Source organism: Lissotriton helveticus, chromosome 10 (assembly GCF_964261635.1).
Source record: "Lissotriton helveticus chromosome 10, aLisHel1.1, whole genome shotgun sequence".
Lineage (NCBI taxonomy): Eukaryota > Metazoa > Chordata > Amphibia > Caudata > Salamandridae > Lissotriton > Lissotriton helveticus.
Window position 1 is genome coordinate 12,717,386 of NC_136071.1, and position 16,441 is coordinate 12,733,826.

The following is a 16,441-nucleotide window of genomic DNA, read 5'->3' on the forward strand; positions in this document are numbered from 1 at the left end:
CTAGGATACCTCAGGAGCTGCACAGTTAGCACGTTGGGGACTTCAAGATGTCCGGTCCCACGTGTCTCGTCGTCTCCACGGATCTCAGCTATGCTGCAGACGTGAAGAGAGGGTCAGAGATGTCTGGAAGTCTGGGTCTTGTCAGGCTCTGTGCTCGGGTCCCGGCAGGAGCGACGACAAAGCTAGCCGTTGGGACTCGAGCACAGAGCCTGACAAAACCCAGACTTCCAGACCTCTGTGCTCGGGTCCCAACGGCTTGCTGGATGGTGCCTGGTTGCCCAGGGTGGTCACTCCTTGGCCACAAGGGAGATTCTTCAGTCTTCAGCTTCAGCAGAACGTCGAAGGTCCAGAGTTTCGTTTCAAGTTTGCAGTTCAGGATCAAATCTAAAGTCCTAAGGCTCAGCTCCTACCTTTATACACCTAAAAGGGGCTGGATTACTTTCTATGTCCCTCCTATGAGTGGGACCAGGAAGGGGGGCGGTTACACCCCCTTTCCTTTGTCCAGTTTCACGCCAGAGCTGGGGCTGAAGTGCCCCAGCAACCGGTTTGAACTGGGGTATGCATGGAGCACCTAGTGTGCCCCAGGCAGTGTGTCATTCTATTCAGCCCTCCCTGTCCCAATACACAAAGTCCTGTCTGGGGTGGTGCTCGCACCTCTCCAGGCAGGAAACCTATTGTCCAAACCTCCGTGACTGGAAGGACTCCCAGCAGCAGGAGGTCAGACTTGTGTCGGTGGCAGCAGCGTCCATTTTGTGACGCTGGGGCTCTGGTTAACTTTAACCGGGATAGTCAGCAACAACATGTCTTCTCCCTCTAGAAGGGTGGAATCCTACCCCCGTCGCAGATTGGTGAGGGGGTAGTATTCCAAAGCGTATGACACCTAACACGACATGTTTAGATAAAGCCAAACCAAAGTTAGCATTTAACCGCGAGGATTATAATGCACTTGAGTATATGGTATGGCAATATCATAGAACAGCTATAGGGACATGGTTCTGAAAGCTGCAGACCGGCTCAGCTCATGCTAGAGCACCATCTCACACATAACCAAGCACTCTGCCTCCAGGATTGTTAAGGCCTTCCATAGGAGTGACTTATAGGTTACTGTGTCTATATATAAGGGTAGATATAGGAATACTATACCTAAGCAAGGGGTGATTACATGACCTTGCCCCAGCTGAGTGATCAGCCAGTTGTCAATTTAGGTGGCCAGCCAGGGGTGGCATAACTCATGCTGCAGCCCCTGGTAGGCCTTGGATGCACCTATGCTCTGGGTACCTATGGTACACTATACAGGGACTCACAAAGGTGACCCAATATCCAATTTGGTATGTACCTACAGTACATGGAGTCCATTTTACAGAGAGAGCAGATAGCCTGGGGTCCTGAATAGCAGGATCCCAGGCCAAGTCGAAAACCAGCTAAACACTAGACTAAAAGTTGGGGGTAACCATAGTCTAGTATCCACCTTCCTACAACCGGGTACATGGACACCACAACAAAAATTACTCCACATAAATCATCTGGAGTTATTAGCGATTTTTCTAGCTCTAAAATCGTTTCAGCATTACCTATCAAACAAGGCTGTATTAGTCCGTACGGACAACATGACAGCCATGTACTACATTAAAAAACAAGGAGGAACAGACTCCCTACAGCTCTCCCGGCTGGCGCAGAGTATATGGAGTTGGGCCATTCCTCCAAACATTTTTCTGTTAGCAGAACTTCTACCAGGAGTTCACAATCAAGTTGCAGATTTGTTAAGTTGTCAAAGACAACAGATACACGAATGGGAACTTCATCCTCAAGTTCTTCCACCATTTTTTCACAAATGGGGTCAACCAGACATAGATCTGTTTGCTACTCACAACAACTCCAAATGCCCAAGCTTTGCCGCCAGATGCACACACCCATCGTCCCAAGGCAATGCGGTATGGATGAATTGGTCAAACAAATTTGCGTACGCTTTTCCACCTCTCCAACTAATTCCATTAGTGGTATGCAAGCTACAGCAAAATTCTCTCACATTGTTTCTCATAGTGCCAATGTGGGCAAGCCAAGGTGGTACACCACGCTACTACAGCTCTCAATAGTACCACATTAAAAATGAAAACTCTCCCCACATCTACTGACACAGAACCATGGAGAGATCATGCATCCAGACCCAATGCAGCTCAATCTAGCGATTTGGTTCCTGAGGTCTTAGAATTTGGATACCTAAATCTACCACCTGATTGCATGAATGTCATAAAAGAAGCGAAACGCCCCACCACTAGAGCATGTTATGCAGCAAAGTGGAAAAGGTTTGTTGTGTATTGCACAATTCTCCAGTATGGAATTTAAATCTTGTTCTCACCAGACTTATGGGTCCTCCATTTGACCCATTACATGAGTGTGAATTACAGTTCCTTACATGGAAAGTTGCTTTTTTAGTAGCCGTTACCTCACTCAGAAGAGTCAGTGAGATCCACACATTAACAATTCAAGAACCATTCATACAACTTCATCACAACAAAGTGGTTCTTAAAACAAATCCAAAATTTCTGCCAAAAGTCATTTCACCGTTCCACCTCAACCAATCTATTGAGTTGCTGGTATTTTTCCCCCAACCGCAAACAGTTGCGGAAAGAACTCTACATACATTAGATGTAAAAAGAGCGCTTCTCTACTACATTGATAAGACAAAACCATTTTGTAAAACTAAACAACTGTTTGTGTCCTTTTTTCCCCCACATTAAGGCAATCCTATTTCAAAATCAGGCATTGCAAGATGGATTGTTAAGTGCATTCAAATCTGTTACTAAAAAGAAAAACGCACTTTATCAATTCCCCCTAGGGTTCATTCTACCCGTAAGTTAGGGGCATCTATGGCATTCCTAGGAAATATACCATTAGATATCTGTAAAGCAGCTACTTGTTCCACTCCGCGCACATTATTATTATTTTTTTTTTATTGCGCAAAGATGGTAATTTCAATTAACACAGCTTCTGGCCTACAACCTGATGGGGAAATACCGGCACCCTCCCAGGAGCATACCAATGAATGAAACTCACCAGACACAGCAGGTTGCTCAGAAACAGAGTGAAGTTTATTTATTGGTACCAAAAGCATGCATCATTGCTAATTAGCAAGGAAGAAGTCAGATCTGCCACCTTAGGGGCTCTCAGACCGCTTCTTCCCAGAGTGACAAGTTTCTAGGTATTATATACTGTATGCAATGCCATGTCAGCGGAACTTAGAATAAGGCACCAAGCCAAATATGGCTGACATGGATGTGCAATGTGTGCACCATGCAAAACAGCCAGATATGGGCAGACCAGAAAGGCAGGCTCTGCACTGTGTAACATTTGCATATCATGTAGTCAAGACAAGCAAGGTGACCTGTAAGGGTGTACAGAATATCTTGTGGAAGCTTGTCCAGTCAAGGTCAGATAGGAAGCCATTTTGAGCTCCAGGCCTCATGTTAATGTGATCTTATATACTCATGAACTCTTTGGGAGTACATGCAAATGAATTTATATGGATATTCATATATATTTTGTAACACAACCCCCCCGGGCCGGCCGCGTCACAGGTATTACAGTCAACTCCACTTTATCTGTTACACAGCCTGGTGGCCAACAACCCGGGGGTCTGGCGGCGTGAGATGGTCCTAGTGGTCACAGTATCTAGCATAGATCATAAGTGCCAGCAACAGCCGATATTCATGTGCAGTTTTAACTTTTTCTCCCTCCCAAACAACCCTGGAACTCCCCCATTGAACTACCCACCCCTTACCCATAGCCTCAAAGAAATTCCCCACCCCGCATCACGTTACCCGTGTCGGCAATAGCCCTTCCCGCTCCTGGCCCCACCTCTGATAATGTCTGGAAGGCCGTTGGTAGACGGGCCCTGATGGAGATCTAGTCCCACTATTTATCGTTAGTGCAGCATTCAGAGGCATCTATGTGAGGTGTGTGGATTCCCTGGTGAACCCCGCAGGTGCACCTCTCGCTCCAGTCACCTCCCCCACTCCCCCGACCCCCCCCTGCTGGCACGTCTGGCCCCGCCCCATCATACCTCGCCTACGCTAGGGTCCTACTCCGCACACATTTACAAAACACTTCTGTATCGATGTGCAGGCAAAACAAGCAAGTGTTTGCCAGGCTGTACTCAAAACATTATTTCAAACTACTGCAACAGATATCGGTGGTCGCCGCTAAGGGAGAAAACTGCAGTGCAATCGATGCAATAGTGTGTGGTCTCCAGCCCATATACCTCGAACGGAAAATGCTACTTACCAGTATGCATCTGTTCTTGGCATGTAGGGCTGCAGATCCACACACGCCCACCCGCCTCCCCGGCTACCTGTATCTGTTCCAGTATTATCTTATTTAGATGCACAACACATGGTCATCTTTATCTGTACTCGTACAACTCCACCATTTACCCAATGACGAAAACAATCTGAAGATTGAGTCGATGCCCATGCGCACTACGATCTAAGGGAGGATTCATCCAACAGACAAAGACTCTTCCAAGATAACAAAGTGTAATCATCCGGGCCCACCACCAGATGGTGATCTAATGCAATAGTGTGTGGATCTGCAGCCCTACATGCCAAGAACAGATGCATACTGGTAAGTAGCATTTTCCTTACTTGCCTTGTAAGCATCTTTTCGTAGCGTGTAGTGCTGCAAATTCATCTGCACTCCTGCCTCCTCTGAAAGATATTCAGGTTGACAAAATGACTTCAAACCAGCAAGTCTAACAGAAAACGCTTACTATGCTGACTGTATCCTCACTCCTTTTACGGCGAAAATAAAACTTTCTAAGGAAGAAAGCGTTCAAAATGCACAATGCCTCGAGGGGGAGGAAAAATATAACGCCAGACTCTGATCATAAAACTTTCTCGAGAAAAACAACTTGCACAGTCCGGGCCCAATACTAGATGACCGGAGTATGCATAGCATGTGAATCTGCAGCACTACACGCTACGAATAGATGCTTAAAGGGTAAGTAACATAATCCTTTCTACAAGATCATAGAAGTATTGTTATATTATCACTAAGAATATGTTAACATTATAAAGCTTAAATGTGTACACTATCTACATGTTTTGGAATTAGTACCTTCTGTCACTAACTTTATGTAGTAAGAGCACATCCAAGGTGCTGCTAATAACTATGGGAGAAATCTGATCTTATTACTGTGGTGGTGTACTTGAAATCTAACACATTGTCTTTTGTTTGATCTGTAGCTGACTGTTCATTGTGCTCCTGATGTTAAATTCCTTTACATTTTGAAGATTCAGTCTTAGGCAGTCACCTGCAGCCTTCTGAGGATGCGTTGTTTGTGGTACCTCATTTCTATGCTTCCTGTTTATTGTGTTTCAACTTATTTCCCTAGCTTGACGTTCTTTATCTGCTCTGTTGGCTTTACATCTCCCATGCTGTTTGATGAGCGGAAATATCCCTACCATCTAATGCTGCAGAAGTTCCTGTGTTCTGGGGGACATAATGCTCTCTTTGAGTAAGTAAAATGTCTTTATCTTATTCCTCTGATCTTACCCGTTCTACAATTTCTCGAATTTAAGTTTATATTTTGCTTTGCTGCTAGCTGTCTGGCATTTTGGTAACAAACTAATAACCACAATCTTTCATGTGTTAATACAACTGCTTATTGCAATCTTTGACTTCACTTGCCTGCTACACCTAAATTTCTCGGTGATGGGAATGCTGGCTAACATTCACAAACTTACTTGGCGGCCGTTGTATACTTTTCGGTTACAGAGTATTTCTTGCTTTGTGAGCTTTCTCTGATGGAGTGTGGCTAAGACACCAAACAGTTCAAGAAGCAGAATGATGCCTACCGAGCTGAATTGTCGATCTAAGTGAAAGCACTTGTAGGAAAGGACCCATTTTGACATGGTCACCCCCATTTTTAGGTCTTGCACCTTGCGTTGCAGTGCACAGCAGAGCGAGGCCTCTTGTAAGGGGGTTTTGAAAGCTGACCACACGCTTGTGCATGTGGTTTTTGTTCTCGCCGGCTGCCATTGGGTTACACGTTTTTTTTTTTTTTTTTTTTTTTTTTAGTTTCAAATGTGTTTTTATTAAGTTTATGAGCAAAAAAAACAGGCAATGTAAAGCAGTAAATATGCAATAGGCGTATACGGCGAGCGAGACAGACATACATTTCTTCTCTACGAGTCGATAAAAATGCAGATAAGTCATGCCCATATCGAGATGCGTTGCCTACAGTTCGGTAAAGGTGCCGTGTAAGAGTGGTAATCGAACGAAACAATAAGAAAGGCCCCCCCCCAACATCCAACGTCAACCCCCTTCCTCCTCCCTGACCAGTATGCCAGTTGTCCAGAGGCTCCATCATAGCACGCACAAGGTGATGTGCATCAAGGCGTACAGGTTCGTGTTGGGTCTCGTGGGTGTTCCGTAAGCCGCAGAATGCGGAGATATTTCGGGCACGTGATTTCTGCCAGTTTTTCTGGAATGAGTCAGCAGTGTGTGAGCGTGGCCTGGATACGTTCCATGCCTAATGTGAACCACAATTTGTGTAACCAGCCAGTGTGGGTGGGTAAGTTAGTTGATCCCCATAGTGACAGGACGTGTTGTGACGCTGCTTGCATGGCAATGCCCATCTGTTTGCCACGAGGTGATCTCAAGGGAAACGTGAGCGCGTTGGGCAGCCCTAGGATTGTGTATGCCGGGAAGCGCGGGATTTCAGTGTCAAATGTTGAGTCTATATCATCTAAACTTTCCAGTATCCCTGCAGAGCTCGGCAGTCCCATAGGAGATGGGTCAGGGTGCCCCTTTCGCCACAGCCCCTCCAACACAGCGCGCTTCGAAGAGGGTTGCTCTGATTGAGTCTTGCTGGGGTAAGATGCCAGTAGATGGCCAGTTTCACCGCCGATTCCCTGGCACTAGCATTGCGAGTGGTGTGTGCAGCTCTGTAGTGTATGAAACCCCATTCTTTGGGCGAAAGAGTCCTTCTGAGTTCCGATTCCCAGCGTTTCTGTCCCGCCGCCTTAACCGGGTCGGCCTCAGGGGTTAATATCTTGTAGAGGTCTGAGATAAGGTGCTTATCCGAGTCCTTCGACACCAGCCAGTGTTCGAATGGTGTCATCTGCCGACCGACCAGGGGGGCGCATTCCGGGCGCAGGAGCCAGTGGCGGAGTTGGAAGTATTGGAACATGTGGGGTTTAGTCATTCCGTAGCCTCGCGTGATATAGGCGAGTGGGAGAAACCCCTCCACATCAAAGAGATGGCCGGCCGAGCGGCAGTCCGTATCACGCCATTGTAGAAAGGCGCGAGGATCGGTGCCCGGTGGGAATTCAGGGTTATCAAAGAGTGGGGTGAGTGGGGAAGGGAAGGTCGTCAGGCCTCTCCTGACCGCCACCATGTCCCAGGTCTTCATGATGGTGCACGTAATGGGGGAGCGGAGGAGGTATTGTGGTCTATGCTGGCGGGCAAGAAATGGGATCTTCCACAGGGATGTCTGGGCCATTGCCCTGTCTTGAAATAGCCATCTCTTCTCGGACTCGGGCCTGTACCACTCCACCAAATAGCGGAGTTGTGACGCCTGAAAGTATTGCAAGAGGTCGGGGATTCCGAGGCCTCCCTTATCGACACTCCTATGTGCCACCCGTTTGTGTAGTCGTGCGCGCTTCTTTTCCCAGATGAACTGGTGGATAGCATTTTGTAGGTCGGTAAGTGCGCCTGGCGGTGGCAGTACCGGGAGGGTCTGGAAGATATACAAGATCTTAGGTAAGGCGGACATTTTTACTGCCGCTATGCAGCCTAGCAGGGAGAGGGGTTGTTTCGACCAACGCGTGAGGTCGGCTCGGATTTGGGAGGACAATGTTCTATAGTTAAGGGCCACTGTTGAGTCCGTGGAGGAGGTAAGAGTGATCCCTAGATACGGGAGCTGTGTGGAGGTCTGTAGATCGCAGCCAAAGTCAGGCGTTGGGATCGGCATAGCAGCCCAGGGGCAATATCAAGGATTTCCCCCGGTTGATTTTGAAGCCGGACACAGCCCCAAAGCTCTCAAGTTCCTCCAGGAAAGCGGGTATTGAGCTGGACGGTCGGTCTAAGGCAGCGATAATATCATCGGCATAAAACCCCACCACGTGGGGTTCATGGCCGAAGGAGACTCCGCTAATGCGAGGATTGTCTCGAATTTGCTGCGCCAGGGGTTCCACGTATAGGGCGAATAGAAGGGGCGAGAGAGCACCCCTGACGTGTGCCCTGCTGTATCTCGAAGGGGTCCGATTTAAGGCCGCTAAGTCTGACCCGAGCCATGGGGCGGTGGTAGCAGCTCGCAATCCAAGCCTGAAATCGGTCGCCCAAGTGGTATCGCTGCAGAACTGCTTGCAAGTAGGTCCAGTCGACGCGGTCGAATGCTTTCTCCGCGTCGATAGCCAGTAGTTCCGAGTCCTGAAAGTGAGTTTTGTCCACGAGGTGCAGTAACCGCATAGTATTATCGCTGCATTGGCGGTTCGGGACAAAGCCCGATTGGTCCGGCTCGAGAGTGCCCGGGACGCAAGGGCCCAGACGGGCCGCTAATACCCCCGTGAATAGTTTCAGGTCTAAGTTAAGTAAGGAGATGGGGCGGAACGCAGAGCAATGTGTCGGGGGGGGGGGGGGGTTTGCCCGGCTTGGGCAACACCACTATGTCAGCTGCCAGCATGTCCGGTGGTATGGAGCTTGTGCCCTCAAAGGAGTTAAACAGCCTCGCGAGTATTGGGGCCAGTATTAGTATTTGGCCAAAGGTTTTATAGAAACCAGACGAAAAGCCATCAGGGCCTGGTGATTTGAGCGGGCGGAGGCGTGCGATGGCGGTAAGGACTTCGTCAGGACGAATAGGAGTGTCTAGGGCCTCTATTTTCGCTGGGCATAGTGGCGTGATTTCGGCCGATTGCAAGTACGCGGCAACAGCTGTCGGCGACACTCTATCCGCGTTATACAGGGAAGCATAATAGGAACGGAAGGCGGAGGCTACCTGTGCATCTTCGGCAATAGTGTTACCGGAGTCGTGCAGGAGCGTGGTGATTTTTGAGAGTTGAATCTTGGCCTTTAAGGCGCTGGCCGGAGCCGTCCTGTGCGGTTGCCTCCCACGTAGTACGTATGGCGGAGACGAAGAGCGGCAAATTCCGCTCTGTCAGTGTCGAGGGCGGCCAGTTGAGCCCTGGCAGCCTTCAGCTGGCGCCAGATTCTCGGAGCGCACGTATGGCTATGAACCCTTTCTAGTTCAGCAACTTGGGCTGTGAGGTCAGCCCTCTTTTCCTTGCGAACCTTGGCATCAGCGGCAGCAATGGCTATCAGTTCCCCCCCATACCACGGCTTTTAAGGCCCCCAAAAGGGACGATATCGATGCTGCAGGGGTGTCGTTAGTGGCGAGGTAATCCGAAATGCATTTATGAAGTTGTTTGACAACGGCTGGTCTCTGTAAAAGGGGTTCATTGAGCCTCCACGAGCCTGGGTTGCGTGGTGACCTGGGCACCCTGAGTGTCCGCTCCAACGCGTCATGGTCAGAGAGGGCTGCTGGGACAATGGAAACCTCGGTGATGTGAGGAACTAGTTCAGAGGAACCTAAGAAGTGATCTAAATGCGCGTAAGTGTGGTGTACATGGGAATAGAAGGTGTAGCGTGCTGTGTTGGGGTGTGCCGTCCTCCAGAGATCTAAGAGGTCCCTTTCCTGCAACCAGGATCTGCCTGCCTCTGAAAGCGCGCCAGTGTCACCATAGCGGTGCCCGGATCTGTCCTTATTCGTATCCATGACGAGATTGAGGTCCCCCCCAATGAGCAGCTGAGAGTGAGGTGACTGTAGTGCTTCGGAGAGTGCAGTTTTCAGGAATGGTTCTTGACTCGTGTTGGGGGCGTAGATGGAGCCTATCGTAAGTGCGCTATTTCCCATTAAGAAGGTGTGGGCTAAGAGGCGTCCCTTGATCTCCCCTGTCTTGGCTCCCACCCGGCCCCGGAAGCGTCGGGACACAAGAATGGCCACCCCTGCTTTCTTGGTCGGGAGAGAAGAGAAGTATTGCTGGGGAAAGGCCCGGGAGCGCATCCTGTGCCAGTCTTTAGCCAGGAGGTGGGTTTCTTGCAACAAGCAGATGTCAGCTTCTGAATTTTCCAAGTAGGAAATTACTGCCCTCCGTTTAATCGGGTTGTTGAGGCCTTTTACATTGAGAGACAGTACTTTGAGTGCCTCAGCCATCATGTGGGAGTGTGGAGACGATTGAGCATAGCAGCGACCGACGCTGTCGTGTATGAAAGATTATAGGTAACCCTTGAGCCCTGTCGAAATCCCTTGGCATACTGGTCCCCACCCTCGTGTCCCGCCCTCCCCTGCCCACAACACAGTTCCCACCCCCCCATCTCCCATCCCCAACCATCCCCAAGGGACCACCCTAACCCCAACAACCCAATCCCAGGTAATCTTCCGGGCGGTAAGCTGTCCGCCCACCCTCTCGCCCGGAGTCCGCCCTGTCCCTCCCGTCCAACATTTCCCTCCCTGTCCCACCCTAACCCCAACCTGTGGTACCCAACCCAAAGTCATAGTCCCAGGCCTATCCAGAGTCAGTTCAGGCCCGTAGGTTGAGGAAGTAACGGAGACTGTGGCAGTGGCAACCCAAGCGGTCCCCCGCCCCTCTCCCCCCCCCCCCCCCACCCCCCTCACTCAGAGAGAATGCGTCAAGTGTGGCCCCCTGTCCGAGACACATTTAGGATTTAGTGGCAGTGTCTTTAACGACCTCTTCGATGGCTGCAGCCTTGTCCTTGGCAATCGTCCCCGGGTCCGGGCGGAGGCGGTTTTTAGGCGCGCGGCGTCTCCTCACTTGTTGCCAGCCCCCTCCAGATGGTTGGGTCCCGGCTGCCCGCGAGGACCCCGGGTTGGAGTCCCCGCCTGATGTGCCGTCGGGAAGTTCGAGGCCTAGCAGGGCACAGGTGTCTTGAAGTGAGCGGAGTTGGTGCAGGGTACCCTCCCATTTGAAGATCCGGCGAAACGGGTGGCCCCAGGAGTATGGCACTCCTTTGTCCTTTAGGAACGTGGTGACGATTCTGAAGTCTCTGCGCTTCTGAAGTGATAGCTGAGAGATCTTGAAAGAGTTCAATGGGGCGGTCTCTGAAGCGGATGGGTTGCGCCCGACGTGCTTCCCTCAGTATCCTCTCCTTCAGGGGAAAGTCCGGGAGGAACGCCAGGATGTCCGGCGGGGGGGCTGGGGCCCGGCGAGGCAGTCCCACACGGTGCGCTCGGTCGATGCGGATGGGGAAGTCAGCAGGTTCGTTGAGGACCTCTCGGAAGAGGTCCTGGAGATATTCCGTGACTCAGTTCCCCTCTGCTTTCGATGGCAATCCCCGAACCCGTATGTTCCGTCGAGAGCGATTCTCAAGGTCCTCCGCATGAGCTTGGAGGCTCACCTGCTGCTCCTGAAGACGGATTACTTCTTGCTGGAGGAGCGCCAGGTCTTCACAGCTCGCATGATTAGATTCTTCCACCGCCTCCACTCTTTCTCCCAGACCATCTAGGTCCCGGCGCAGCTCCCTTTGTTCGCTCACCAGTTCCTGCTTTAGAGTCTGAAAGTCCTCACGCAACGTGTTGAAGAGGGTTTCTAGAAATGACTTTGTGATAGGGGCATCTTCAACCTCCTTGGTCGGGGTGGCTGTCTGATCCTTTGGCGATGCGGACGCTTGGGATTTCTCGGATTTAGCGGAAGTTTTCATAAGTAACTCATTGATCGGCCGGCCCCCTCTGCGGTTGGCATTCGACATCGTGGGGTGAGAAAAGGAACAGCCTGTGTCCCAGTAGAGTTGAAGTGCAGTGTCAGATTGGGGCCTACCGTGCTAGTCTCCTGAACTCCCCGGGGATGTGCCTTGAGATATAGGCGAGTATTGAGTGTGTCTTACCCCACCGGGGGCTCGGTTTGCGCCCCCCGAATGGCAGGGAGCGGCGCAGACAAGGGCAACACACCACTGTCCATGTGATCTACAGGGACCTCAATACGTGTCTAAGGCGTATCCGGAGCTCAACTCTCTACCCCCCCCCCTCCCCCGGGTACTGTAGGCAGTTAGTGGGTCCGGAGGGGGATCCCGCCGTGGACAGACGCCAGCTCTCCTCCCGCCGGGGGTGCGATCACCAGGCCCCCCGAGCACCCCCAACTCCTCACCTCAAGTGTTGCCGTGCTTCCGATCGTCCATTCTGCTAGGCGGGTTGCAGGTGCCACTCCAAGACCCCCCACAGCCGGACAGGAGGCCCAGCCCGGCTCTGCAGGTCGGGGCAGACCCCGAATGTGCTCAGCAGTCACCCCTGGGTGGGACCGCCACTCCAGGCCTCCGTCGAGCCCACAGTCGCAGTCCATGAGTCCGAGCCGGGGCCCGAGTAAGGCGCCTCTGTGTAGGGCCCGATGTAGGGCGTCGTGTGGTGCAAGGGGGCTCCTCAGGAGCGAGGGCACACTTCTGTCGCACCTGGCGAGCCCTTAGCGTCCGTGCGTTGATCGTCCCCCACCGCCGTGTAGGCCCAAGCAGGGGCCTGGCGTGCAGCGCTCCCTGGTCGCAGTCCGTCTCGGGCTCGCAGGCGCCAGTCCCGGCGTCCACAACCCCGCAGCACAACCCCAGGGGACAGCGGTCTCGTGCCGGTGCGTCTCCTCGCCGGCAGCCCGGGCGAATCAGAGCGGGATCCGCACACCCCCTCACCGCTGGTTCCGGGGCCCGCGCAGGCCCAAGCCTGGGGCTAGATTTGGGGGCCGCCCGTGGTCCGGTGCTCCCCAGGTGCGAGGCGCCCTCTAGCTCCAGGCGGCCTTCCCGCGACCCGGGGATCGGCCTCCGGTCCGCCGAGATAGTGTTGGGGGTGAGGTCCAGTCGAGCGCAGGGCCGCGGCAGGCCCGACCAGCGCAGGGTCCGTTCCCCGGCACTTTCCCGCCTGTCAGCGGCGGCGGCGGACATGGGCAGCTGCGGCTTTGTAGGCTCGAATACCGGGGCTCCGGGCCAGTCCCGCGTTGTGCAGTGCGTGAGGGGGTTCAGTTCATCTATTTTTAGGGGCTATCGTGGGGGTTACAGGGGATCGGGGCGAGGAGCTCCGCAGCTACACGTCCGTCCCGGTTGCCATCTTGGCCACGCCCCCCTTTTTTTTTTTTTTTTAAAAGGCACACAGTTGGGCAAAGGCGGGCGCATGTCCCGCCTTTGCTCCACCCATTCCCACTGGTGTCTAGCATTCCCCACAGCACAGATAGGCTCCCTCGCCCCCGCTCCTCTGTGGTGCGCGCGCACCACTGGTTTCGATTCCCACGTCTGCTCCTTTGTGGTGCGCGCACACCACAGGTTTCGATTCTGTATAAGTACAAGTGTACCCTAGGTACTCGGCATGGGTGTAGGAGAGTGGGGTCTGCAATCCTATGGTCACCCCAGATTTTTGCTTTTTGCTTCACTGGTTTATGACTTTCCCTGGCTGTGGGCCTGCTAATCAGACCCACAGCCTAGCTGTTCTCTCTCTAAATTGACAACCATGTACTTTAGGTGCATTTACCAATTGGTACTGGGCCACCTTATCAATCACTGTACCCAGGGCATAGGTGTACCCAGGGCCTACCAGGGGCTGAAGCATGTATTATGCCACCCCTGGCTGGCCATCTAAATCTGACACAACTGGCTGCATGACAGCTGGGGCAAGGTGGTGTAAACACCCTTTGCTGTAGATATAGTATACCTATATCTAACCCCAAAATGGACACATGTATTCCTATCAGTCACTCCTATGGAAGGCCTTATCAATCCTGAAGGCAGAGTGCTTGGAATTATGTGAGATGGTGCTCTGGCATGAGCTGAGCCCGTTTGCAGCTTGCGGAACCAAGTCCTAATAGCTGTTCCATGATAACGCTATACCATATACTCTTAAGTGCATTATCAACCTCGCGGTTAAATGCTAACTCTGGTATAACATTATCAAAACATGTCGAGTAAGGTGTCATACGATTTGGAATACTACCCCCTCGCCAATTCTGGCGACGGGGGTAGCATTCCACCCTTCTAGAGGGACACGACATGTATGTAACTTTGAACCCCGGTTAAAGTTAACTCGAGCCTCAGCATCACAAAATGGATGCTGCCACCACACACAAGTCTGACCTCCTGCTGCTGGGAGTCCTTCCAGCGAGGATGGCTTGGACAAAGGGTTTCCTGCCTTGGGAGAGGCTAGCACCACCCCAGACAGGACTTTGTGTATTGGGAAGGATAGGCCTGAAAGGAATGAGACATGCCTGGGGCACACAAGGTGCCCAGTGCATACACCGGTTCAAACCAGTTGCTGGGGCATCCCAGCCCCAGCTCTGGCGGGAAACCGGGCAAAGGATAGGGGGTGTAACCACCCCCCTTCCTGGTCCCACCCAGGGGAGGGACCTAGTCAGTAGTGCAGCCCCCTTTAGGAGAATAAAGGTAGGAGCTGGTCCCATTCCAAATTAGATTATCCTGAACTATTCAACAAGAAGAAACTCTGGCCTTCGACGTTCTGCTCCACAGAAGACTGAAGAATCTCCCTTGTGGGCAAGGAGTGTCCACCCTGCAACTGCAGGCCCCATCAAGCGTCCAGCGGCTTCACTTTGTCGTCTTCCCTTGAGGATCCAGACTTCAGAGCCCGACGAGACCCGGATTCCCAGACCTCTCCGACCTCAACTCACATCTGCAGCAAAGCTGAGACCCGTGGGTGCGACGAGACACGTGGGACCGGCCATCTTGAACGAACCTGCACTTCGCTTCCAGCACGACTCCCGAGGTAAACTCGACCAAGTGCTTTGGGGATTGAGAAGCCCCAGCCCCAGCCCCGAGCAGCCCCTGCACCGAAGATCAGCCCTCCAGCTTCCACGAGATCTGCTTGGCTGCTGCTCGACGCGTTGTCTGGTCACTTGCCGGCTGGCTAGTGGCCTCCTAGACGACAAACCTTTGAATCTTTGCTGCTGGTCTGGTTGCTCCAGACTGGTCCTTGCTCCCTTCCAAAAGAGGGGCACCCCGGACTCTCCTAGTCCGCACCAGACGTCTTTTCCCTTCACCGCGTGGGTTGCCTTTGCCAAGGCCTGTTGAGTCCAATCCCGGATCCGACACCGCCGACAGCGAGAGCCTGCGTGGGACAGCTCGTGCCTCCATCCTGGTCGTCGAAGACACCTCCTGGTCCACGTGGCTGCAGAGTCAAGCGTCCACTCTTCACCTGATCGCGACAACAGCACCTGGTTCCTTCCTGGTTCCACACCGGTCACTGGCTAGTGACTTTGAACACTTTCCCCTCTGCTTTCAGGTCCTCTTCTTCACCGATCCACCCTTGGATCGCACCGGACATCTTCCTCCTGGTCGCCTGCAGCATCTTTTCTTTCAGGCTCCATTGACTTCAACGCGAGGACTCGACACACTTTGGCACCTATGCACCCGCAGCCCGTGGGTGAGGTATCGAGAGCATTTCGGTGCTCAAGGGTAGTCTAACTGTCCTAGTGTCCAATTCCACAGTCGTTGTTGTCCTAACTAGTCAGGATTGTCCGTACTCACCTTTTTCTTGAACTGTACTGTCCATAGACGTTACGCATCTCGCGTGTGAGTTCACACTCTGCACACGCGTTCCGTGGGCCTCTTATTACCTACCTGAAGTTAGTATAGGGTGGTCCCATAGATCCTACAGCCTCTGGACAGCTCCATTCCTTTTATCGACTTTCACATTCCACTTACTTAGTATATGGTTTGTCGTGCCCCTAGGGCACCATTGTAATTTCGTGCAACTTGTAGTGTTTTTCGTAAGAGATTGTCATGTGCTTAGCCCTCTGACCTCATAAAGAGTTCAGAGGTGTTGTTATTAATAAATATCCGGTTTATTTTCATAACCTGTGTGGTGTCCTTTCATCTGGTATTCAAGGGGTTATATGTGGTAAAACAGCTGGCTTCACATGCCAAAAGAGTTTAGCCTAAGACTGCTTTGTCCATGCTACCATTAGGATAGCTGGTCTATAAGGTTGACTTACAACCAATCACCATAAGGGTTGTTTGGACTGATACAAGGTGATCACTAGAACTAGTGAGCATCATATATCAGGCCAACTTCTCACAATGGGTGTAACCAAGGCCTACCAGGGGCAGCAGCATGTATTATGCCACCCCTGGCTGGCCACTCAAACAGACACAACTGGCTGATCACTCAGCTGGGGCAAGGTCGTGTAATCACCCCTTGCTTAGGTGTAGTATTCCGATACCTACTTGTATATAGATACATAGTAACCTATAAGTAGGCTGTGGGGTTTTAGGTTTAAACCTATAATAACTGATAAAACCCCACTGAAAGAAAAATAGACCTCACCGGTGAAAACATATAAACACTGAAAAAACACCTGCACAACCACAAACTAAATGCCATTCAAAGAAAGGTAAAAGAATGTGAAAGAGTCATGTTGTTCTTACTGAAGGGGTCAATAAAATGTAACTT

At 51.8% G+C, this 16,441-nt stretch overlaps 1 protein-coding gene across 2 annotated transcripts in view; it reads left to right on the forward strand.

The window, feature by feature from the left end:
• Window positions 1-16,441, forward strand: part of HUWE1 (HECT, UBA and WWE domain containing E3 ubiquitin protein ligase 1) — a 1,655,742-nt gene that overhangs the window by 415,878 nt on the left and 1,223,423 nt on the right. For both annotated transcript variants that reach the window (XM_078664564.1, XM_078664565.1), the window contains one exon: window positions 5,390-5,512. In XM_078664564.1, the coding sequence (XP_078520690.1) occupies window positions 5,390-5,512 (123 nt within the window). The remainder of the gene's footprint in view (window positions 1-5,389; window positions 5,513-16,441) is intronic.